Genomic DNA, 23,040 nt, shown 5'->3' on the forward strand with positions numbered 1-23,040 from the left:
GATGGATGGATGGATGGATGGATGGATGGATGGATGGATGGATGGATAGATGGATGGATGGATGGACTCACGGACTTGGATACTGCATTGGAAGAGCTCAGACTCAAGGACCAGAATGGCTGGGTTGGGGCGCCTGGGTGGCTCAGTCCTTAAGCATCTGCCTTTGGCTCAGGTCATGATCCCAGGGTCCTGGGATCGAGCCCTGCATCGGGCTCCCCGCTCCACGGGAAGCCTGCTTCTCCCTCTCCCACTCCCCCTGCTTGTGTTCCCTCTCTCGCTGTGTCTCTCTCTGTCAAATAAATAAAAATAAAGTCTTAAAGAATGGCTGGGGGTGCCTCTGGACAAGTCACTTAATCTCCCTGAGCCTTAGTTTCTGCATCTGAAAAATGGGATCATAAAAGGAACATCCCCCTCATGGGGCTGTTGCGGTGAATGAACAGATGACAACGGAAGATGCTCGGTGCAGTGGTGACACACAGTCTCAGACTCCAGGTACCTGCTGGCCGTTACTACGATGCACAAAGGAGAGCGGGAAGGAGGCAGGTGAAGCGCTGCTTGAAGGAGCAATGTAGCTACTCCCTCTGTGTCTATCCCTTCCCACTCCCAGTGCTGGGCCTGGGTCAGCTTTTGCCCCAAGGAGGGAAGGCGTAGCTGCTATAGCAAAGCCAGGCCATTTCTGCACACGTAGGAAGTCAGAGGGAGGCAGCAGAGCAGAGGGCAGCCAGAGGGATTCCAAGGAAGCCTTCCCCACCTCCCGATGCCCACCCCCCCCCACTTGCAGCAAGGCAGGTGAGCTGGCCCCTAAGGGCATTTTAGGCCCCAGCACCTGAGGAGGGAGGTGCCACTAGGGAGGAAGGTGGGGTGGGGGGGAGGGTGCATACTCACCCTCACAAGTGCGGGTGTCCCCATTGAGGTGGTAGCCAGGGGGGCATGCACACTGGAAGCTGCCGAACGTGTTGCCACAGTCGCCCCCCGGACACAGCCCAGGCAGCTCCTGGCACTCATCAATGTCTGTCAGGAAGCGAGGAAGCCGTGCTTGGAAGCTAAGCCTAAGCAGAGGCCTCGGGGGACACCGACACCCTGCCTGGGCTTTCCGGGGGCCCAGAGGAGAGCCAAGCTGTTTCTTCGAGAATACCTGAGAGCTGTTGGCTATCTGGAGGGTTCAGGCCAGGGCCTATCTTGGAGGCTGCACCTAGACTCTTTTGGGCCAGTGTCACCCTGAATTCATCCCCTTTCTCTTCATTTCCTAGTCCATCCTCCCATCCATCCAAACCATCCATCCATCCATCTATCCAACCATCACATAGTTCCCCCTGGATGGAACTCTCCAATCTTATCTTCCCCTGTATATAAAAGGATGGATGGATGAGGGGCGTCTGGCTGGCTCAGTTGGTAGTCAATACTCTTGATCTCGGGGACATGAGTTCAAGCCCCACTTTGGGCATAGAGCTTACTTAAAAAAAAGAATGGATGCATGGACGGATGGATGGGTCACTGGATAGGTGACTACATGGATGGATGGATGAATATAAAAAATAGTGGATGAATAAGCAAGTGGGTCAATGACAAGATGAATGAGTGGATGAATGGATGGATGGATGGATGGATAGATGGATGGACAGATAAGTGAGTGGATGGATAAATGCATGTATGCATGGAAGACAGGAAGGGAGGGAGGGAGGGAAGAACGAATAAAGGATGGAAGATTTATGAATGAGGAATGGATGGATGGGTAGACGACTGGATGGGGGGATGGGGGATTATGTGTGTGTGGATGGATGGAGGGAAGGAAGGATGGGTGAGTGGATGGGTGGATGGATAGATGGGTGGGTGGGGGATGAATAGATGGATGAGTGGAGGATGGATCAATAAACCAACAGGTGGAAGAAAAGGTAGGTGAAAGAAAAAACAAAAAATTCACCACACACTAAGAAAGTTTAGTCTCACAGCCTGACCTCACGGCAGGAGGATGTGGGGCCCCCACAACCGCACTTTGGTGAAGTGGCGCTGAGAGGAAGGTCAATCAGTGGGTACGTGGGTGGATGGTCTGCCAGGAACTCACCTTCCAGGATGACAGTGATGGGGTTTGGCCGGAAGCCCTCGCCCCCGGGGCACAAGGTTCTGTACTCAGCTGTAAGGGAAACAGGTTCTTCTGAGGGGCTGTGGGGAGGGGCATTTAGGCAAGGCGAGGAGGGGAGGCAGGGGAGTTGAGGTCCCCTACAAAGGGCTCCAGGATGGGGGCCCTGCATCCCTCTCCTACACCAACTATAAACCCTATATCTCAGCCTCTTGGAGCCAAGAGACCTTGGCCAATCTGGGAGGAGGGGACAGTGTGCATGCACAAGTGTGCGTGCACATGTGTGTGTAAATGTGTTCACATTCAACACGTGAACAGATGCACTGGGTGCTAGTAGCTGGGAGTAGAGAGGGGCAATTTCTTCTGACCTAAAACCAGACCAGTGTGACTGCAAATTTCCCCCGTTGAAAGAAAGACCCTGGACATCATAGATACACACACACACACACACACACACACCTGAATAGGTGGACAGGTGTGTGAACCTGAGGCCTTTGCACATGCTATTCCCACTGCATTGCACACCCTTCCCCCTGCTCTACTTGGAAAACTCCTGCTCATCCTTCCAAACCTCATTTAAGCCCCTTGTCCTGGGAAGGCTTCCCTTACCCTCTTCCTCTCCACGGCCATCACTGAGCCTCAAGCAAACCCTTAGAATCGCTCTACTCCCACAGCCCAGGGACCACCGGTTTATGGGTGTGAGGCAGTGTGTAGGGCTGTGGTTCATCCTTCTCTGGGTCCCCAGCCCCTTGCGCAGCGCACAGAGGAACTCTCGGTGTTTGCTGCCTGACTGAGGAAGCAAGTGAATAGAAACACACAGAGAATTTGCCAGACGGGACGGCAGAAAGAGACCTCGAGAGAGGCACAGCCGATGAACTACCAAGAATGTGCTCTGTGACCCAGGGCAGCCCCTCTCCCTCTCTGGTTCTCAGGGTCCCTCCCGTAGCAAAGACGACCCCGTGAGTCCTGGGGCGTGCTCGCCTGTGTCCCCCCACCGCGGGACTCACTGGTGTTGGCCATCGGGCATGGTTCACAGGGGTTGCCCCAGGCCCGTCCCAGGGAGCAACAGCAGGATGCGCGGGTGATGCCAACCCCGATCTCCACAGTGCAGGAAATGCCACCGTCCCCTCGGTCATGCGTGTCCAGGAAGCAGTTCCCGACCCGGGTGTCTGAACAGGCAGAAAGGGGCAGTTAGCAAGTGGTATGCCCCGCTCACCTACCACGGGCGCCCCAGTGGGAGCCGAGGCTTACTCACCCACACAGCCCACGCCGCTGGGGTTCAGCTCAAAATCCTGGGGGCAGCTGCAGAGGTAGCTTCCGGGGGTGTTGATACACAGGCCACTGATGCAGTTCACGGGGTCTGCGCACTCATTGACATCTGCGGAGTGGGGGGGGTGCCGTCAGCAGGGAGCCCTCCCTTGACCCCCTTCCCTCCCACCTTCCTCCTGGGAAGCTGAAACCCTCAATGTCGGATGTGGGGCTGTGGGGCGAGGCCATGTCCTCCCCTGGGAAGAAAGCCCGAGGGGACAGCAGCCTGTAGGGGCTGCCCTGCCCAGTCCAACCCCATCTCCTCCCGGCTCTGTTCCACTTGGCACAGAGGTTTGCCCCTTGAAAGTTCCCTGTGTCCTGGCTTCCACGCAGCTATCGTACAAAGCCGACACTTGGAACATACTTTCAAACCAGGGGTTGGCAGACTCTTATCTGTGGGCCAAATCCGGCCCCCTGCCTGTTTGTGTAAATAAAGTTTTATTGGCACACACCCACGCCCACTCATTTACATACTGCCTGTGTCTGCTTCCAGGCTACAAGGCACCTGAGTAGCTGTGACAGAGACTGTATGGCTAGAAAGCCATACATTTCCTATCTGGTCCCTTACTGGAAGAGTCCGCTGACCCCTGTTTTAGGCACATAAGTAGGTGACCATTTTGACAACTGTAGTGGAGGGAGCACACCTTTGTTCATTCACTGCATTTATTCAGGCGATGAGAGATGACAGGTTGATGGGAACAGGGATCAGTGGGGGCGCTGCTAGGGACGGGGGGTCAGATAAGCCCCCCCAGAACAGGACATTGGAGAAGAGGTCTGAGGGCAGGGAGGCGGGGAGCCCGGCGCCCTCCCCACCCACAGCCTGGCTGACCCCATACCCGTGCAGTTGACCCCACCGCGGTCCAGCTCGTAGCCCCCACTGCAGACACAGCGGAACATTCCGGGCAGGTTCTCGCAGCTCCCGAACACGCAGAGGTTCCCGAGGACACACTCGTCCACATCTGTGGGGACCCCAGGTCAGCCCGCCTCGCCCGGCAGCCTGCTCCTGCTGCATCCCCCAGCCCAGCAGCCCCAGGCCTCACCCCGGCAGGCGCGGTGGTCCTCCGTGGGGCTGAAGCCCATCTCACACTCACAGCGGTACCCGCCGGGGGCATTGAGGCACTGCCCGTTCTCGCAGAGGTCCACGTCCTCGGCACATTCGTCCCTGTCTGCGGGACCCCGAGAGGCAGAGGGCTGGGGGCCAGCTGGCCAGGACTCATGCAGGGTGGGCAGGGGGCCCCAATCAAACCCTTCGTGGTCACCCAGGGTTCCAGGGACTCAGGGAGACAGGGGACCTGGTGACCCGGGCCCCAGGTGGAGGGTCCCGGGAAGTAAGCCAGTGTTCCTGCTCCCCACATCCCAAAGGATCCGTGCATCCAGAGTCCAGGGCAGAAGACCGCCCCCAGTGACGCTGGGCCTGGCCTGAGGCCCCACAGGCTGAAGGCGCATCCTCTCCAGCACCCCAGCGTGTGGTGTGGGCGGTGGATCGGGGTGAGTCGGGAAGCCCACTGACCACTGTGACCCCCTCGGAATCCAGCCCCCATGGCTGTCCCTCTCGGGCCCCCCCCCCCCCGCCCTCACCTTCACAGGAGAAGCCGTCCCCGGTGAAGCCGAGGCGGCAGATGCAGCGGTAGGAACCGGGAGCGTTCAAACAGTCAGCTCTCAGGCTGCACCAATGCTCTGGGAAGGCACACTCATCCAGGTCTGCACGACACGGAGCCCGGAGCCCCCGAAATGTGTGCATTGGGGGGCTGCAGGGAGGCAGACCCTCCGATCTCAGCCCTGACCGGCCCCCACAGACACCCCTGGGCCCGGCCACCCCCGCCCGCTCCCCCACCTGCCCCCAACCTACCTCCACTGCTCTGCCCAGACCGCCTGCCCCTGGGGCACTCACCGTGACATGCGAAGCCATCCCCCACCCAGCCTGGCTGGCACCTGCAGCTGAAACTCCCAGGGACGTTGAGGCAGGAAGCGTGACTGTCACAGCTGTGTCCCCCAAGCTCACACTCGTCCACATCTGCGAGGAGAGGAACCCGGTCGCAGGAGGGTCAGGACCAGGAGAGGGAGGGAGGACACAGCACCCCCACAAGGCCCGGGCCTCGTAGAGGTAGGGCCTCGGGTGCAGAGCGCGGAGAGAGTGCAGCAGCAGGGAAGAAGCAAGGACCCTCCTGGGGGAGGGCTGGCCCAGAGAGCCCCCTCCCCACTCCAGGAGCTTCCACCTTCACCCAGAGCCCAGGAGAAAAACCCCAAAACCCAAAAGGCACGACTCCCCGCAGCCCTCTGCAGTGGTCTGAAATTGCAGCTGGAGAGACTTAGGGTAGACCCTAAGAGTAACCGTCCTAACACAGATGGCCTTGCTCTAAAGCAGGATTTCTTCTAAACCAGAGTTTCCGATCCTCAGCCAAGTCTGAAGTCGGCTTCACCCTTATCATCTCTGCAACGTTCATCCACCACCTACGTGAGCTACTGGTTACTGAACGTTTCTTTACATACTTGCGCTGTTACTGTTGCAATGTATTTTAAAAGCTAATTTTCCATCAACAACAGTCTCTAAAGTCATGGACTTGATGCTGCTTTGTGACGTGGGATTCTAACACACATTCAAATAACCACATAACTGTATTTTTGTGTCCTCCAAAAAGGTATGTTCAAATCCTAATTCCTGGAACCTGTGAACCGGACCCTACTGGGAAATGTAACCAAGTTAGGATGGGGTCATCCTGGACTGGGGTGGCCTTAATCCAATGACTGACATCCTTATAAGAGGGAAATTCGGACGCAGGCACAGACAGAACCGACGTGAAAACAGGGAGACAGAGTGGAGTGACACATTTATGAGCCGAGAAACATTGAGGACTGGCGACCACCGCCAGAAGGGGGCAGAGGCACGGGACAGATCCACCCCCCCAGACCCCCAGGAAGGAGCCAAGCCTGCCCACACGCTGACTGCAGATTTCTGGCCTCCAGAACCGTTCTTGAGAGAGAATACACTTCTGTGTGTGTGAGCCACCAGGCTGGGAGAAATTTGTTGACAGCCCTAGGCACCTAAACCGATGACTACGGAACTGCTGAAATGTTCGCCCCCGTATCACTCAAAGTCATCAGGTTGGCTTCTTTGGGGACACTGCCGGGGATGCCTGGGGCTGCAGAGCTATGTGCCAAGGGGAGCCCTGGGGTTGCCTGGCCGGGTCTGGTTCCCGCTTTAACCCAAGACCGCACCCGTGGGAATCTGGAAGAATGAGGTCTGGCTGTGCTCAGCCCCGAGGGGTGGGGCAGACTGCAGGACCCCCGACTGCCAGCTCACCGAAGCAGCCCGTGGCCCCCTTCCTGATGATGTAACCCGGGCGGCAGTGGCAGACAAAGGAACCTTTTGTGTTCTCACAGTGCCCGTGGAGGCAAATGTGGGGGCTCAGGTCACACTCGTTCACGTCTGTGGGAAGACGAGAGAGGAAGCAGGTGAGGGTGGAGGGGGTGCGCGAGCGTGGCTGAGTGCCCTGCCACATGAGGACCCCCCCCATGCTGAGGCTCTGCCGGCCCATCTCCAGGATCGGGGAGCTCCCTCTGGTTCCACCACTGGGCAACCAGGAGGTCCTGTCGACATGTGACAGAGCGTGTTCTGTGGTACATATCGGGCATGTGTTCCCAAAAGGATTTTGTGGCCGAATACATTTAGAGCACACAGAGCTAAGTGAAGCTGGTCAGGTTTTCCTCCTACAGGCCTTGTCCGAGGCTTTATGCCAACGTGGATCTGCAGGAAGGGCATGGAACAGTAAAAGCATCCCGGTTTGATTTGATCCGAGGTGCTGCAGTATTCCTAAGGCTCCCTGCGATAGGGACCCTAAGCTGCACTGGGTGGGACTTGTCTTCTTCGGGGGGGGGGGGGGAGTTACACTTCTCCTGCCTGCAACTTCCCCACTCGGGCCCTAGCCCTGCCTTGAGGGGGCGGGCACCTGCTCCCCGGGCCCTGGGACGCCCCACAGCCAGGACGGGACGGTGACCATGGCCTCAGCAGACCGAGGTCCCCAGGCAGGGCTCAGGAAACAGTTCAGAGCGCCTTTCCCATTTTGCTCACCCTGTTACGCATAAAGCGCCTCGGTGTGCAGGTATCTTAAAATGCAGCCCTGGGAGGGGCGCCTGGGTGGCTCAGTTGGTTGGGCGACTGCCTTCGGCTCAGGTCATGATCCTGGAGTCCCGGGATCGGGTCCCGCATCGGGCTCCCTGCTCGGCAGGGAGTCTGTTTCTCCCTGACCCTCCTCCCTCTCGTGCTCTCTGTCTCTCATTCTCTCTCTCTCAAATGAATAAATAAAATCTTAAAAAAAAAAAAATGCAGCCTTGGGAGCGGGGTGTGAAGCTGTGTGCGTACCAGGTACACAGGGAGTGGTCGGCGGACGTGCTCAAAGTGCAAGTTTCGGGGTATCTGCTGCTCTGAATGAGACCCCACAGGCCCTGGCGCGTGGCAGTCGGCTGAGGGCACCAGCGCCTGCTGCAAAGCCTGTCCCCCCTCCCTGCATGCGACAGGGAAGTGGCCTGGTGTCTGTCTGGCCCATGTGCTTCCCTGTGCGTGAGCCCAGATGCTGTCTCCTGCACCCTCCAGTACCGGCTCCTCACCAACACACGTCCTCCCGTCCAGCGTGGCCATGAAGCCGTCATAGCATAAGCAGTGGTGGTCCCCTGGCACGTTGGCACACTGGCCCCCGTCGCAGATGTCCGGGTTCTCCGCACACTCATCCACGTCTGGGGGAGCAGGGGGGGTGCTGGGCTGTAAGCAGGCAGGGACAGAGGGGGAGCCCCAGAGACCCTGCCACAGGGTCAGTGGCCTGTCCCCGGTCTGGCTGGCTTCACCTGGGCCGGGCTCGGTCGGTTCCCCCATGCCACACACCTGCACACGCCCTCCCGTCGGGCATCAGTGAGTAGCCACGGCCGCAACCACAGTGGTAGCTGCCCTCCGTGTTCGTGCAGTGCACGTCACAGCCACCATTCCCAGCATGGCATTCGTTTATGTCTGCGGGAGGCAGGGCAGAGGTGGAGGGGCAGGGCCAGGGGGTGGGGCCAAGCATGGGGCTGACGGCGGCGGCGGGGAAGGACTGGTGATGGGGCTGGGGTGGCCGGCGGGGGCTGGGGGCCCCCCCTGGGTGGGGCAGGTGGGCCTGGTCTCACCCATGCAGCCCTGGTGGTCAGGCGTGTTCTGGAAGCCAGCGTGGCAGGAGCATTGGAAGGTCCCAATGACGTTGACACAGTGGCCGTGGGGACACAGGCCGTCACTCAGGGAACACTCGTCGACATCTGCGGGGGGAGCATGTGGCTGGTGGGGGCTGGGTGTGAGCGGATGGCCGACTGGGACTCTTCTGCCATCGACGTGTCCCCGAGACACACACGCATAAACACATCTTTGCATGGACACACTCTTCCTGGACAGACACACACCCACACTCAAATACACACTCACATCCCTTTGCCCGCTCAGAAGACTCACAAACACACCCGATATGCACACACTCACCCTCAGCAGATGCACATCCACACGCAGACTCACGCACCCATGTGCACGTTCATGTGGGCTCACACACACCCTCACACCCACTCACGTGCAAACACAATCGTCCTCAGTGGACACACACACACAGATTCACACCACGTGCACTCATACGGACTCACAAACACACCTCTCACCCATACTTGCCTTTGTGTGAACACACACCCAGAGGCACACACACAGACCCACACACAAACACACCCTCGGACCCCTGCACCTGCAAACACCCTCACCCGCGAGCAAATACACATGCACGCTTAGACACGCACGCTCTCTCTCGCAAGCTCATGTGGACTCCCACACACCCACTCACACACTCACTCTTGTGTAGGCACAGATACACACCTACACCCTGACACACGCATGCTCTCTGGTCTTGTGCGTGCAACCTCGCACACGCACCGACGTACACTGACACACGCGCGCACACTCACATGCAGGTACCTCGTCAGACGTGCACAGACACACATTTGCACTACTACACGCACGGCACCAACGCAGGCGGCACGCTCACCCTCACAGGCGGTGCCCTGGGCCGTCTGCGCATGTCCAGGGGGGCACTGACACGTGTAACTCCCCTCTGTGTTGGTGCAGGTACCTCCCCGGCACAGCAGCGGGTCCCGCACACACTCGTCCACGTCTGGGCATGTGGAAGAGAGAGCAGCTGTGAAGACGCGGGCGGGGCCGGTGTGCTGTGGCTTGTGGAAGCTTCTCCCTGCAGTCCCCGGCCCCGTCACCCTGGCGCTGCCCAGGAGAGCCTGGAGGCTTGGGGCTCAGTTGACCCAGCAGAGACTGAGCTGAGGAGCAGGGACAAGTCAGCCCAAGAAGGAAGCTGGGATTCTCAGGAGGGTCAGGGCCACGAGGCTGACGGTCCTGGAGTTACTGAAGGAGCCCCTGAGAAGCCACCCTGTAGGACACAGGGGGAAGGCAAGGTCCAGTCTCCAGGCACCGGTGTGGGGAGCAGGCTGTCGCACCACCCTCCTCAAGCTCCAGTCTCGTGTACCTCTTTCCACCCCTCTGGCCCACCCCAGGGCCTTTGCACCTGCTGTTCTCCCTTCAGGCTGATATTCCAACCCCTCTTCACCACATTCAGTCCCACTCTCTCAGCCACAACGCCAAGCCCCCCAGAACAGGACATCCCTGGCAACCACACCCCACCCCACCACGTGGCCCTCTCAGGCGCTTCTCACAGTGGCTGTTTTGCATGTCTCTGGGAATTCATTTTATTAACAGGTGTCTCCCCATCAGGTCATGAGCTCTGAGAAACTGGCTGTCTGCTACTGACCTCTTGGTGGTTCATAAAATGTTCACTGAATGAATAAAAAAGGGAAGGAAGGAAGGAAGGAAGGAAGGAAGGAAGGAAGGAAGGAGGGAAGAGCGCTCCTCTCTCTAGGGCCCTTCTCCTCTTCTCACACGACACCTGCCCTGGGAGAACTCACCCAGAGCTCGGTCCCTAGGCCTCAATTCTGCGTGACAGACCCGCTGGTCGGCTGCCTTTGGGGAGGCCACCGCGCAGCACCCAGATTCGCTGGGTCTCGGCTGGGTCTCAGCTTCTCCCCACACCTGTCCTTCCCACCTCATCCATCACACAACGTCCCCACCACCCCTCCCCTCAGCCCCAACACCCGCCAGGCATCGCCCTGCCCAGGGCCACCCTGCACGACGGTCCCGCGGCCACCTACCCACGCAGTTCTTCATCAGCATGAAGTCACTGTCATAGCCACGGAAACACTCGCACTCAAAGCTGCCCGGCGTGTTGACACAGGTGCCCTGGCCGCAGAGGTCAGGGGAGATGTGGCACTCGTCAATGTCTGCGGAGAGAGGGGCAGGGGCCCGGCCTCCACGGCTGTAGACAGCGGGGGCTGCGTGGGAGCCTGAGCTACCGGAATGAGCCCTGGGCGGGGAGCGGGGCGGCACACACCAGCCAACAGCAGGGAATTTCCTCCCTGGAGGTCCCCTCTGCCAGCCCCTCCTTCTACTGGGGTCCCTAAGGGCCAGAGAGGGCAGCCTGCCCTGGGGCACACCGCTGGCTAGCAGGCAGGACAAGAGGTGCCCAAAGAAGAGGGGTCTTGACTCCACATGTGCTTTGAAGCCCCCATTCCCACAGGCGTCCCCCCCCCCCGGAGGCCGAGGTGGGTCCGTACCTGTGCAGTTCCTCCCCTGAGCATCCAGGGCGAAGCCCCCCGCACAGGAGCAGTGGAAGCTGCCCACGGTGTTCCTGCAGGTGCCGTGCACGCAGAGGCCGGGGAACGCCTTGCACTCATTCACATCTGCGGTCAGGAGCATAACGTGTGGCCGGCCAAACACCTCCAGTGTCCCTGGGTTTGCTCCCGAGACGTCACGGCTCTCCCTGCAGACACTCTGCGCTCTCCCCAGCGCACTTCCCACCTCCAGGCCTGCGCTTCTGCTGTGCCCTCTCCCCGCCCTGCGGGCTCCCAGTGCCCCCACACACCTCTATAGAAGGGCTGGCCTGACAGCAAGTCCCAGCTGGCGAAGCCCGGCCCCCGGGGACACAGGCTGGCAAACGCCGGGGACGTGCGCTCTGGGCACGCCTCGCACGCAGCCCCCCAGGCGGCCCCCACGGAGCAGCAACAGATGTCCATCTGGTACTTGCCGGGCAGGGCGACCCCACACTCGTCCTCGTCCCAACGCAGGAAACACGGCTCCAGGCGCATGTCTACACAGAGGGACAGGCACCTGGTTTCCCCCTGACCCCGGCCATGCCGCGCCTGCTGCCACGTAGGCAATTCAGTCTTCCTCAGCAGCATCTGTCTGACAAGCCCTCCCCAGTAGGAAGAGTGCAGGGGGAGTGACTTCTTTTTGCTGACCCTCGGTGTCATCCAGCGGTGACATTTTAATGGCAATAACTTGTCCTGCTAAGGGGCTTGCTATGTGCTGGGCGCCGTCCTCAGCTCCTCAACCCATTTAATCTTCAAAATAACACCAAGACGAACCTCTTATGGTCACGTCCATTTTACAGGCAAGAAAACCGAGGCACAGAAGGGTTAGGTGGCTTGCCCGAGGCCACACAGTTAGCAAAAGGCAGAGCCGCGTTCACACCAGGCCATCTGGCTCCAGACCGTGTGTTTAATCTGTAAGACTCCCTCAGAACAACCTGACAGCAGATAAGCCTCCCTCGAGACCAGACACAAGGGTCTAAGACAGGGGCCACTGACTACAGCCCGGGGGTGGCTGCCTGTCTTTATAAATAAAGTTTTATGGACACACAGCCATATCACCTTACTTCCGTATTGTCTGTGGCTGTTTTTGTGTTACACGATAGAGCTCAGTAGCTGCAACAGAGATTTGTGTGGCCCGAAAGCCAAAAATACTAACCCTGGCCCTTTGCAGTAAAAGTTTGCTGACTGCTGGTCTAGGACAATTTCTCTCTCTTTACAAAAGGAACACACATTTAGGCGGGTCGATTTGAAGATGAGACCCTGTTATAGAACCTCGAGAACCTCTGGGAGCCCTGTGACAGACACAGAGATCCTCCCCTGTACCCAGTGCCCTGGTTCGGGCTAATGGTCCCATCTGAGAGGACGGGGCTGCAGTCAGAGCCTCCCCGTTCACCTGGCCCTGATTTTGGCACATGGGGCCTGAGATGCAATGGCTTTTTTCTCTTTACTCGGTTACTTCCTTTCCTTGGTTACATTTTGGGGCTAGGAGTGGGAGACCCACTGCACGCCTAAAACTTGGTTCAGAAGGTAAGCAACGTTGAAAAGGAACCTACAAGAAGGCTCCTAGCCAACTGCAGGAGGAAACTGGACGGCAGACAGAGCCCCGTCTGCTGCCTGAGATACGCTTTTGGCCAAGAAATGTCTGCTTCAAGATGTTGACCAAGAAACCCTCACCGAGGAGGAAAACATCTCTGATCTCTGAGCCTGAGGGGGAGCCATTCAGAGGGAGCGTTTGAGCCCCGGATGCTGAGGGAGATTCCAGGCATGCTAAGGGTGCCTGGTGAGCAGATCCACCCTGAGTCAATACTCTTTGGTAACGAGAAAGAATAAATAAAAGTTGCAGATGCTATTTCACAAGATCTTACCATGCGCGCTGAGCCTCGTTAAAGGGCAGGGAAGTGAAAAGGTGAACCCCGAAAATAAACAAGGCCCTCTTTTGAGACATGTCAGCAAGAGATGAGCAGGGAGCAGAGGGTCCTGGAGGTCTCGCCAAATCCCTTCTGTCCCCAGGAGGGGTCTCCAGGCACTGGGGTGGGGGCAAGGGACAGAGGGCAGGGGGCCCCGCACGGACTCACCCACGCACAGCCGGCCCGTGGTGTCCAGTGTCAAGCCGTCGGGGCACACGCAGCGGAAGGAGCCAGCAGTGTTGAAGCAGTGCCCATTGGGACAGACCCCGGGGAAGACCTCGCACTCGTTCACATCTGGGCAGGGACAGAAAAGGAGGAGGGGCAAGGGCTGGAGCTGCTTCCCTGGGGGCTCAGGACTCCCAGGGTGTCCTTGGGGAGGTGGGAAGGAACAGAGCCAGCCTCGGGGCCTGGGGAATCTCGGGGGAAGACCTGGGAACCGAGGAGGGAGAATCTCTGTCTCGGTCTCAAAAGACTTCAGGAGCCCAGGCATCCCCCACGACGTTCAGCTGTCCGTGTGCAACTCAGGGGGAGGTGTGAACTACAGAGGGGCAGGGAGTTACCTTCACAGGTGAGCCCCGTCATGCGGGCAAAGCCACGGGCACAGGCAGGGTCTGCGGTTGGGAGAACCAGAGTGGGGACAGGAGTCACTCTCTCCATCCAGAGCCCCGTTCTCTCAATAGGCACCCAGGCAACCACGGTGGCCATGCCTGGGTGGTCCCCAAGAGCTCACGCGGGGGGGGGGGCTCCCAGGGCATTACCGGGCTCACAGCGTTCGCAGGGGCTCCCCCAGGCAGCGCCCAGGGTAGCACAGCACTCGGACCGCAGGGGGGCTCCGCGCAGGTTCGCTTCACAGCGGCCCTCCTGCACCTTGAGCCAGCAGGTGCCCTTGGTGCTATCTACGGGGGAGGGGGTGACCCAGTTCACCCGCCAGCCGACCCACAGAGACCCAGCCTTCCCCAGGGTGGGATGCAGGGCTGGGCAGCAGGGTCCCTGCTACTCCATGGGACTTGGGGCCCTCTCACCGAGGCACATGGTGCCGGAGGGCCCCAGCCGGCTGCCAGGGGCGCATTCGCAGGCATAGGAACCAGCCAGGTTCCGGCACGCGCCATTGACACAGGGGTTGGACAGGCACTCGTTGATGTCTGCAAGAACAGCCCCCCACTGGGTCCTGAGCTGTGGGAGGGGGAGCCCCAGCTGACCAGGGCCCCCCTCCTCCCCAGTGGCTGCCAGGGTCCAGTGGCATAGGATGCACACCAGGCACATGCATGTCCATGCGTGTCCTTGACCAGACAAGGCACACGCATGCAGGCAGGCTGCCCAGGAATGGAACATGCAGATACCAACGCACGTGTGCTTGCACTGAGTTGCACTGGACGCCCATGCAATCGAGCTGACATGCAGGATCCTGTGAGCACACACCCATGACCGATGTGGAGGGACAGACACAGTGTGGAACAGAGACCTTCAAGGGGGTCTTGGCACACGAGAGGATGAGAGTGAGAGGCAGGAGGAAAGCCCAGAGAGGACAAGGGCTGGATGTGACTGGGGAACAGGTAGATGCAGCGGCTGAATGGAATGGGGTCTGGGGAGGGACACGTGGGGGACAGAAGTTACTCAGGAGTAGGGCGAGGTGGGTGTGGTGACTGGTGCGGTGGAGAGCTTTGGCAGTCAGGGGAGGGAGAGGAGTCAAAAGGCCCCCGGGGGGAGGTAGAGTCATGCAGAGGGAGCAAGGGGGCGTGAGTGCTGGGGAACAAGTACCTTGCTGCAAAGTGTGTGCCTGCCTGAACACGTGTGTGTGCGTGCACAAGGGCACGGGTGTGTGAACACACATCTGAGTGTGAGCCTAAGTGTGAAAGCGTGAGAATGTGGCCACACACATTTCTTTGAGAGCGTGCATGACTGTGTAGGCATGTCTACGAGTGTGACTGTGGGTAGAGCTGTGTTTTGAGTCAGTACCAATCCGCGTAACTGAGTGTCTGGTTGTATGCACACACGTGTGATTGTGTGAATGTCTGAATGCACGCCTAAGTGTGCGACTGTGTGTGGCTGTGAGTACAAGTGGGTAAAGTGTAGCAATAAGTGGGTGTGTGAATGTGGGTGTATGGGCGTTTGAGTGCACACACCCATGCGTGTGTATGACTGTGTGAGACCAAGTGTGACTATGCCTGGGAGTGTGACGGTGTGGATGTGAGTGTGAATGAGTAGACATGCATCTTTCAGCATGTGTCTGTGTGTACGCACCACACGCAGCCTCGTGCAAGTGTGTGAGTATACATACACCTGTGGGCACACAGCACATGCAGTGCGCAAGGGGGTGTGAGCGCCCGGGGGTGTGAGCGCCCGGGGGCGTGCCTGTGTGCGCACGCCCAGCATGCACGTGTCTGAGAGCGCATGCGCGTACACAGGGTGCAGCGTAAGCGCTGGAACGCGTGTGCGCCTGCGTGGTACACACCGCACGGGTGTCTGTGTGCGCGTGCGCCGCGGGCAGCGCGCCGGGAGCCGGTACCTTCGCAGGTCTCCGTGTCCTGGCGGAAGCCGAAACCCTGGGCGCAGGAGCAGCTGTAGCTGCCGGGGCTGTTCCGGCACCAGCCGTTGCCACACAGGAGGCTGTTGCGAGCGCACTCGTCCACGTCTACAAGGCGGGGGTGGGAGAGCGCGGTGAGGGGTGTGCGGGGGGGGGGGGGGGGGGGGCGGCCCCGCCCCTGCCCGCGTCCCGCGGGGCGCGCTCACCCACGCACTCCTTGCCGGCCGCGCCCGCCTCGTAGCCCGGGCTGCACACGCAGCGGTAGCTGCCGCGCAGGTTCTCACACGCGCCGTGGGTGCAGACGTCGGGGTCCAGGGCGCACTCGTTGATGTCTGCGGCAGGAAGAGGGCGGAGCAGCTGCCGGGCTCACAAGAGTCTCCAGAAACCAGCCCCCCCCAAACTGGGACCAGAGCCGGACCCCATTTCCCTCTAAACCCGCAGTTTCCCGGCGCTGTGGACCTTTGGGGCCATTCTTTGCTGTGGGCTCCGTCCTGTGCACTGTAGGACGCTGACCAGCCTCCCTGGCCTCTACCCATCCAATGCCAATGGTACCGTTCCCAGTATTTCTCCAGACATTGCCAAATGTACGGGGGCGGGGGGAGGGGGGTGCGGCGGGGGGCGGGACGGTCCTCAGTTTGGAACCCATGGAATGAAAATTTGTACAGCAGCAACATAATAAAAATAAAAGCAATCCTACCTGCTAACATTACAGAGTGCTTACTATTTGGTGCATATGAACTCATCTGACCCACATAACACCCCTGAAACAGGTCCTATTACTATCCCCACTTCACAGACAAGGAAACCGAAGCAGAGAGGGCGAGTAACTTGCCCCAGGTTATTCAATCGGTCAATAGAAGGGCCAGGATTGGAACCCAGGCATCTGGCTCCAGGACCTGTGACTTTAACTGGATGAGGGCATGGTGGTCCGGACATCTGTCCTCCCCTGATGGCCCAGCAGTCAGTGGGAAATCAACGGTAACCTACGTCCTTTTGTTTGTGTGTGTGTTGAGCCAACAGATGAGGAGACACACACCTGGGGAATTTCCTTCCCTTGCAAGTTTCAACTCTACAGATCAGGCACTTGGGGCTGAGACCTGCTGGCCACAGGAGATCAGCCAGGGATCCCAGGGGAGGGACTGTCCAGTTGTGGGGGGGACTGGAAGAATTGCAGAGGTTGCAGAATGAGTGGGGCCAAAAACACAGCTCAGGAGGGAAATGAGGAGTGGGAAAAAGCACGGCTTCACACATCCACCATCTCCAGCTCTATGGGTTGAATTGTGTCCTCCCCACATTCATATGTTAAAGTCCTAACCCCCAGGACCTCAGCACCTGGCCTCATGTGGAGACTGGGTCTCTACAGAGGTAATCCCATGAAAACGAGGTCATGAGGGTAGACTCCCAATCCATTCCAATATGATGGTTGTCTACTTATGAAAGGGGGAAATTTGGACATACATACAGGGAGAGCCCCATGTAAAGATGGAGGCAGAAATTGGGGGGATACTTCTACAAGCCAAGGAACACCGAAGATTGTCATTGACCACAGGAAACTGGAAGAGAAGCACGGAGGGGCTCCTCCTGGCTTCAGAAGGAACCAACCCTGCCTATACCTTGATCTCAGACTTTGAGCCTCCAGAGCTGCGGGAGAATACATTTCTGTTGCTGAAGCCCCCAGCCTGTGGTACTTGGCTACAGCAGCCGCAGTGAACTGACACAGTGCCCCCCAGCCCTCTCCTGACCCCCGCTGCCACGCACCTCTACCGTCGGTGGTGATGCCCAGACCGCTACTGCACAGAACCTGGAACTCGGCTGGGGGTGGGGGGAGCAGGGACAGGGAAAAGAGGGGTCAGTGGTCATTGCTGAGCCTCAGCCACTCCCAAGGACGTGGCCCCTTGGTGTTGTGCAAGAGTCTGGGACCAAGATGCCTCCCCCCATGGAGAGAGCAATTTTCTGTGGTCTCTTCTTGGGGAGAGTCACCAGCGGCGAGATGCCCCCCACAAACCCATGGGGGCCAAGACCTCTGTCCCTTCCCACCCCCAGGGTGATGAACTGGAAGGTGTACAGGGACGAAAAAGGCAGGCAGGGTCAGGCAGCAGGACGCTCACCAGAGTTCTTGGCGGGACACGGCTGGCAGGGCTCCCCAAATCCGTGGTCTGGGCTAGCGCAGCAGCACTCGGATTTGGTGACCGCACCAGGGAAGGGGCGGGCGCAGGAGCCCTGCTCCAGGGCTCCATAGCAGGTGGTGCGCACATGGGTGTCCACGCACACGCGGCCGTCCGCGCCCACGGCCAGCCCCCCCAGGCAGTGGCAGCGAAAAGAGCCCTCGGTGTTGGTGCAGTGGCCGTTCATGCAGATGCCCGGAGTCTGGCACTCATCGATGTCTATGGGGGTGGGGGGGCCACAGGGGGCTCTGCAACAGGTCCCAGTGCCCGCCCACCCCCACCTGCTCCTCCCCCAGCCTCTCCCCTCCCTGCCCATCACCATCACTTCCATCCCAGCCCATCCTATCCAGCCCTTGGCCTCACCCACGCAGTAGCGGCCACCGGGTGCCAGCAGGAAGCCGGATTTGCAGAGACACGTGAAGCTGCCGTCCTCATTGATGCACACTCCATTGGCGCACATGGTGGTGGTGGCACACTCGTTGTGATCTAGAGACACCGGGGAGGTGGGATCCCATCCCGGCCCCTCGCTGGCCCAGCCCTGCCTACAGACCAGCCCCTCCCGCTCGCTTATATGCAGCGCAGCAGAGCAAGGGCTGAGCGCCCAGGACCCCACCCAGGGGCCGGGGGCCCGACCGGGCAGCGCATGGCTTGTCTGTGATTCTGTCTGCCTGGATATCAGTCTGTCTGCTGGAACGTGAGCTCCCCTGGGGCACGACAGGGCTGCCTGCTCAGTCTGCATCTTCCTCCTGGCACAGGTAAGTGCTCCATAAATATTTGTTCAAAGTTAAATGAATGAGATGGTGGTTGCACGGCACTGGGCGTATACCAAACGCCGCTGAAATGTTCGCTTCTAAATGATTAAATTTATCTGGTGTGAGTCTCACCTCAATTTAAAACAAAGAAAATGGGAAAACAGCTGACGAGAACATAGTCTAATTGAAAGGAAGTGGTAGGTGCAGAAACAAGTACGAAAGTATCACTTTTGCACAAAAAGGACTGCACCAGAAAAGGAAAAAGAAATGAATGAATGAAAGATGCCCACAAGAATCTGTACATGAATGTCCACGGCAGTATTTTTTTCCATAGTTGCGAAAAGTGGAAACAGCCCAGATGTCCATCGCTGAGGAGTGAAGAAACAAGATGTGGCCCTCCACCCACACATGGGCACGTCACTTGGCCACCAACAGGGGCGAGGCGCCAACACACGCTGCCCTGCGGAAGACCCGGAACCCCCCCGGGAGCCAGAGGCCGGCACCCCCCCAAGGTCCCAATCCCACACTCTCAGCTAGACTCGCTGCCACGCAACAGGTCCGAGGACGTGCTTCGGTCCGGGGTCAGACAGCCCTTGCTGGGATTCATGGAATGAACTCCGGAGGGAGGGAGGGAATGAAGGAGTCGGGGCAACAAAGCGCAAGAAGGACCTCGGGCAGGTTGGGTGGGTTCAGCAGGGCGAGCAGCGGCTCCATCTTCGGGAGAGCGTGGGTGACGCGGCAGAGGAGACGGGCACGGTGGCCCTCGCGGGAGCCCCCGGAGCCCCCAGGCCCCCCACCCGCCTGCCCGTCCCCAACTCACCCACACAGTTCTTGCCACCGGGGCCCAGCTCGAAGCCCGCGTTGCAGACACACCAGAAGCTGCCCTCCGTGTTGACGCAGCGGCCGTGGTGGCAGGGGCTGCTGGCGCATTCGTCCACGTCTGCGGGCAGAGGACCCTGAGCCCCCGCCCACCCGGCAGGTAGGCCCCGCCCACCCAGCCCCAACTCACCGATGCACTCCCCTCGAACGTCCTGCGTGTAGCCCGCGTTACACTCGCAGCGGTAGCTAGAGGGGGTGGGCAGGCAGCGGCCGTTGAGACACAGATTGGTGAAGTGTCGGCAGATGTCGATGGTCTGGTTCAAGGTGGCTGTGCCTGAGGGCGGGGTCAATAGGTGCACCTGAGCGGAGGCCTTTCCTCTGGGCTGGGACTCCCACTCTGAGGCTGGAACCCTGCGCACGTCGGCCTGGCGTGGTGCCCTAACTGCAGACCCGCACACTGGCTGATACCCCTACCCAAGGCCCAAACCCTGACTTTGAGACCCAGATCCCAAATCTAGCCCCACCCCCAGACCACTGTCTTTCCTCTCTACTGCCCAGGCCAAGACCCCCACTCCCCAAAGCCCTGACCCTCCCTCTGAGGCCTGGACCCCCTCCCCCAAGTCTTGGATCCCTCCTCCCAAGTCCCAGGCCTCACCAATGTGGGCATTGCCAAGGCCCAGGCTGGGAACGCCACGCCCACTGGAGCCATGGGGGCTGTGCCGCGCCGGCCCAAGGCCAGGACCCACACCGTTGGACCCAAAGCCAGGGAGACCAGGGAAGGGGCCAGGGTAGGAGGGCAGCAGCGGGAGCCCCTGCACACACAGTCGCTGGAACTCATCTGCAAAGAAGCAGGGTTTGAGGCCAGGCCCTCTGTCATGCCCCAGGGCCCCTCCTCTGCAGGGAGCTCTGGGGGCAGAGGAGGGGGGGACAACCTCAGGCCACTCACCAGAGCCCCGCAGAGGACACGGCTCAGGGGCTGGGCCAGGTGCCCAGCACCTGCCCCTGTCACAGCAGCACCGTCTCTGAGTATAATGGCCAGCAAGGTCTCCAGCACAGCGGCCCACGATCAGTACAGAGAAGCAGGTGCCGGCCCGGTGGTCTGCGATGGGGAGGGGTCGGATCAGTTACCAGACCTGGGTTCAAATCCCAGCTCCACCAACACTGCCGGCAGGACATGACTCCTTGCCACCCTGTGCCTCGGTTTCCCCATCCCTGGAATGGGCGTGCTCAGAGCATTCACCTCCCCTCGGAAGAATGTCGCCAAGATAAAAAAGTGAAGCACACCGTATCGGGCACATGGCCGATTCTCACTGAATGAGAATCTTATTATGAAGATTTCCAAATTATCCCAGGAAGATGGATTTGGGCTCATTCCAAGCAAAAGCCTTCCAACTCTTACAGCGGACATTGGTAGTAAGCTCCCTGTCACTCCGGGCATTCAACCACGCTGAGGAACCCCTTGGTTTGGGGGGTTGCCCTGGTGGGAGGTCAGGCTGGACGCTCAAGCGAGGACACCAGGATCTGTGTCTTTGTGCCCCCACCTGCCAGCCCTGGGCATTTGGGGAAACCTACGATGCTATGAATTTGAGGAGGGGCCCAAGGAGCAGACTGCTGGATTGATGACTACAGCCCCGGGGGAACTGAGACAGAGGCTCCCCAGCCAGGAGAACCATGGACACCCTTCCCCATCCCACTCTGCTCTGGAGTCTAACAGCTTTATGCAGTGATGAGATCTCTCAGGCTCAAAGAGTGTATTTTTAGCTTAAAAACGCACAAATCGGGGCACCTGGGTGGCTCAGATGGTTAAGCGTCTGCCTTCGGCTCAGGTCATGATCCCAGGGTCCTGGGATCGAGTCCCGCATCGGGCTCCCTGCTAGGCGGGGAGCCTGCTTCTCTCCCTCTGCCTCTGCCTCTCTCTCTCTCTCTGACTTTCATGAATAAATAAATTTAAAAAAAAAATTTTTTTTTAAATGCACAAATCTTGGCCTGCGGCCCACAGTGAAACCTCTTCCACCAGCTGGGAGGGCCCCTGACAGCAGCCCCTGCCCTGCCCTGCCCCAGGCTGAGAAAACACGAAAATATTTCTCTTTTTTTGAAAGAGAGAGAGAGACCACCAGCACGCGCACAAGCAGGGGGAGGGACAGAGGGAGAGAGAGAATCCCAAGTATGCTAACACAACTCAGCAGGGAGCCTGCTGGGGGGGGGGGGGTTTGATCTCACAACCCTGAGACCACCACCCAAGTCGAAATCAAGAGTAGGACGCTCAACCGAGCCACCCAGGTGCCCCAACACACAAACGTTTCTACCTCCCCTGCCCCAACCCATGGGGACCCCCAGGCGCACGTGTGGGAGTTGGGGCTCTGTACTCCCAGCACCACCCCAGGCCCTTGACAGGGGCAAGGCCTGCCCAGATGAGGGGAGGTCAACAGATTCATTCAAGGTCACACAGCTACTAAAGAGGGAGAGGGAACAGGAACGCCGATACCCGAACCCCAGGGCATCTGACCAAGCAGCTGCCTCTCAAGTAGGGAAGACAGAGACAGAATGTAAGAACTTTAACAGAAATGATGCTGCCTTTGCTTAGAAAGCACCAGCTGTGATCAGGCCCTGCACGGTGCCCCAACTGCACCGTTCTCTTGTCTTTGTGAACGGGTGTTGAGTATCAGCTACATCCAGCCCCCGGCATATCATTCCAAAATTGTATTTAATCCTCTCCACGACTCCAAGAGGTAGGTGTTGCCATGATCCCCACCTTACAGATGAGGAAGTTGGGGCACAGAGAGGTTAAGACACTTGGCCAAGGTCACAGAGTTTGTGAGCAGCTCAGGGAGCAGCTGGAACCCAGGATTGCATCCCAAGCCCATGTTCAGGGGCAACCTGACCTTGGTTCAAATCTAGGCTCCACTGTTTCGTAGCCGGGAGGGGACCCTTATTCCAGGGGACTTGCCCAGAGGTCCCCTGGAATAAGGGGGGACTTGCTTCCATGCTGACCATGACGGCCCCCAGGGGTGGAGGAATAGAAGGTCTAGCATTGGCCACAGCACACTAGCAGAAGTCCGAACACAATATTCCCAGCCCTGCCTGGTAGAGGCCCAGCCAGAGGGGCCCTGGTGATGCTGGGGAACTGCCAAGCCCCTTCCCTCCTCCCCAGACCAGGACTCTGCCCATCCCCCACCACAAGTGTCCATATTCCTGGCTTGCCCCGTTAGCCACTGGCGATGGCTTAAGTCTACTGACGAGGTTCATCAAAACAGCAGGACAGGGAGTGAGAGCCCAGGGTCCCCTGCCCGTGGGGTGGGGTGTGGGGGATTACAGGAGGGTGGGCATCCAGGGGGAGGCATGGCCCAGAGGACCTCATCCTGGCTGGGGGGTCTGGGTAGGGCATGGATATAGGCATGTATCTGTTCTGAACTTATTGAGTTGCCTCAAGCAAACCTCCCCTCTCTGGGCCTCAGTTTCCCTAGCTCAAAACAGAGGATGTTGGGCGGGGAGATGGGGTCTCCTAGAAAATGTCTGGAAAGGGCTCCTGGGTGGCTCAGTCAGTTAAGCATCAGACTCTTGGTTTCGGCTCAGGTCATGATCTCAGGGTTGTGAGATGGAGCCCCCTCCACCTCAGGCTCACACTCAGGGGGGAGTCTGCTTCTCTCCGTCTCCCTCTGCCCCACCTCCGGCTAGCATGCGCTCTCTCTCGAATAAATAAAAAAATAAATCTTAAAAAAAAAAGTGTCTGGGAGTAGAACGAGGAATATAGACAAGGAGTCAGAAAAACCAATGGGCA

The 23,040-nt window shown here is 59.0% G+C and overlaps 1 protein-coding gene across 1 annotated transcript in view; it reads right to left on the bottom strand.

Moving 5' to 3' along the window:
* The window catches only part of FBN3 (fibrillin 3), a 53,678-nt gene that overhangs the window by 26,352 nt on the left and 4,286 nt on the right, over positions 1 to 23,040 (bottom strand). The window contains exons 8-36 of the mRNA XM_034997579.1: positions 20,209 to 20,361; positions 19,918 to 20,100; positions 19,453 to 19,596; positions 19,264 to 19,383; positions 18,055 to 18,177; positions 17,635 to 17,910; positions 17,285 to 17,338; positions 15,733 to 15,858; positions 15,509 to 15,634; positions 14,025 to 14,144; positions 13,761 to 13,898; positions 13,563 to 13,613; positions 13,171 to 13,296; positions 11,368 to 11,592; positions 11,060 to 11,185; positions 10,598 to 10,726; positions 9,430 to 9,555; positions 8,540 to 8,665; positions 8,262 to 8,384; positions 7,991 to 8,116; positions 6,687 to 6,812; positions 5,277 to 5,399; positions 4,964 to 5,086; positions 4,426 to 4,551; positions 4,222 to 4,344; positions 3,333 to 3,455; positions 3,085 to 3,246; positions 2,063 to 2,131; positions 886 to 1,011 (exon numbers count right to left, since the gene is read on the bottom strand). Of these exons, the coding sequence (XP_034853470.1) occupies positions 886 to 1,011; positions 2,063 to 2,131; positions 3,085 to 3,246; positions 3,333 to 3,455; positions 4,222 to 4,344; positions 4,426 to 4,551; positions 4,964 to 5,086; positions 5,277 to 5,399; positions 6,687 to 6,812; positions 7,991 to 8,116; positions 8,262 to 8,384; positions 8,540 to 8,665; positions 9,430 to 9,555; positions 10,598 to 10,726; positions 11,060 to 11,185; positions 11,368 to 11,592; positions 13,171 to 13,296; positions 13,563 to 13,613; positions 13,761 to 13,898; positions 14,025 to 14,144; positions 15,509 to 15,634; positions 15,733 to 15,858; positions 17,285 to 17,338; positions 17,635 to 17,910; positions 18,055 to 18,177; positions 19,264 to 19,383; positions 19,453 to 19,596; positions 19,918 to 20,100; positions 20,209 to 20,361 (3,822 nt within the window). The remainder of the gene's footprint in view (positions 1 to 885; positions 1,012 to 2,062; positions 2,132 to 3,084; positions 3,247 to 3,332; positions 3,456 to 4,221; positions 4,345 to 4,425; positions 4,552 to 4,963; positions 5,087 to 5,276; positions 5,400 to 6,686; positions 6,813 to 7,990; positions 8,117 to 8,261; positions 8,385 to 8,539; positions 8,666 to 9,429; positions 9,556 to 10,597; positions 10,727 to 11,059; positions 11,186 to 11,367; positions 11,593 to 13,170; positions 13,297 to 13,562; positions 13,614 to 13,760; positions 13,899 to 14,024; positions 14,145 to 15,508; positions 15,635 to 15,732; positions 15,859 to 17,284; positions 17,339 to 17,634; positions 17,911 to 18,054; positions 18,178 to 19,263; positions 19,384 to 19,452; positions 19,597 to 19,917; positions 20,101 to 20,208; positions 20,362 to 23,040) is intronic.

This window comes from Mirounga leonina, unplaced genomic scaffold (genome assembly GCF_011800145.1).
Source record: "Mirounga leonina isolate KUSES-001 unplaced genomic scaffold, KU_Mleo_1.0 Mir_94, whole genome shotgun sequence".
In the NCBI taxonomy this organism is placed as follows: Eukaryota; Metazoa; Chordata; class Mammalia; order Carnivora; family Phocidae; genus Mirounga; species Mirounga leonina.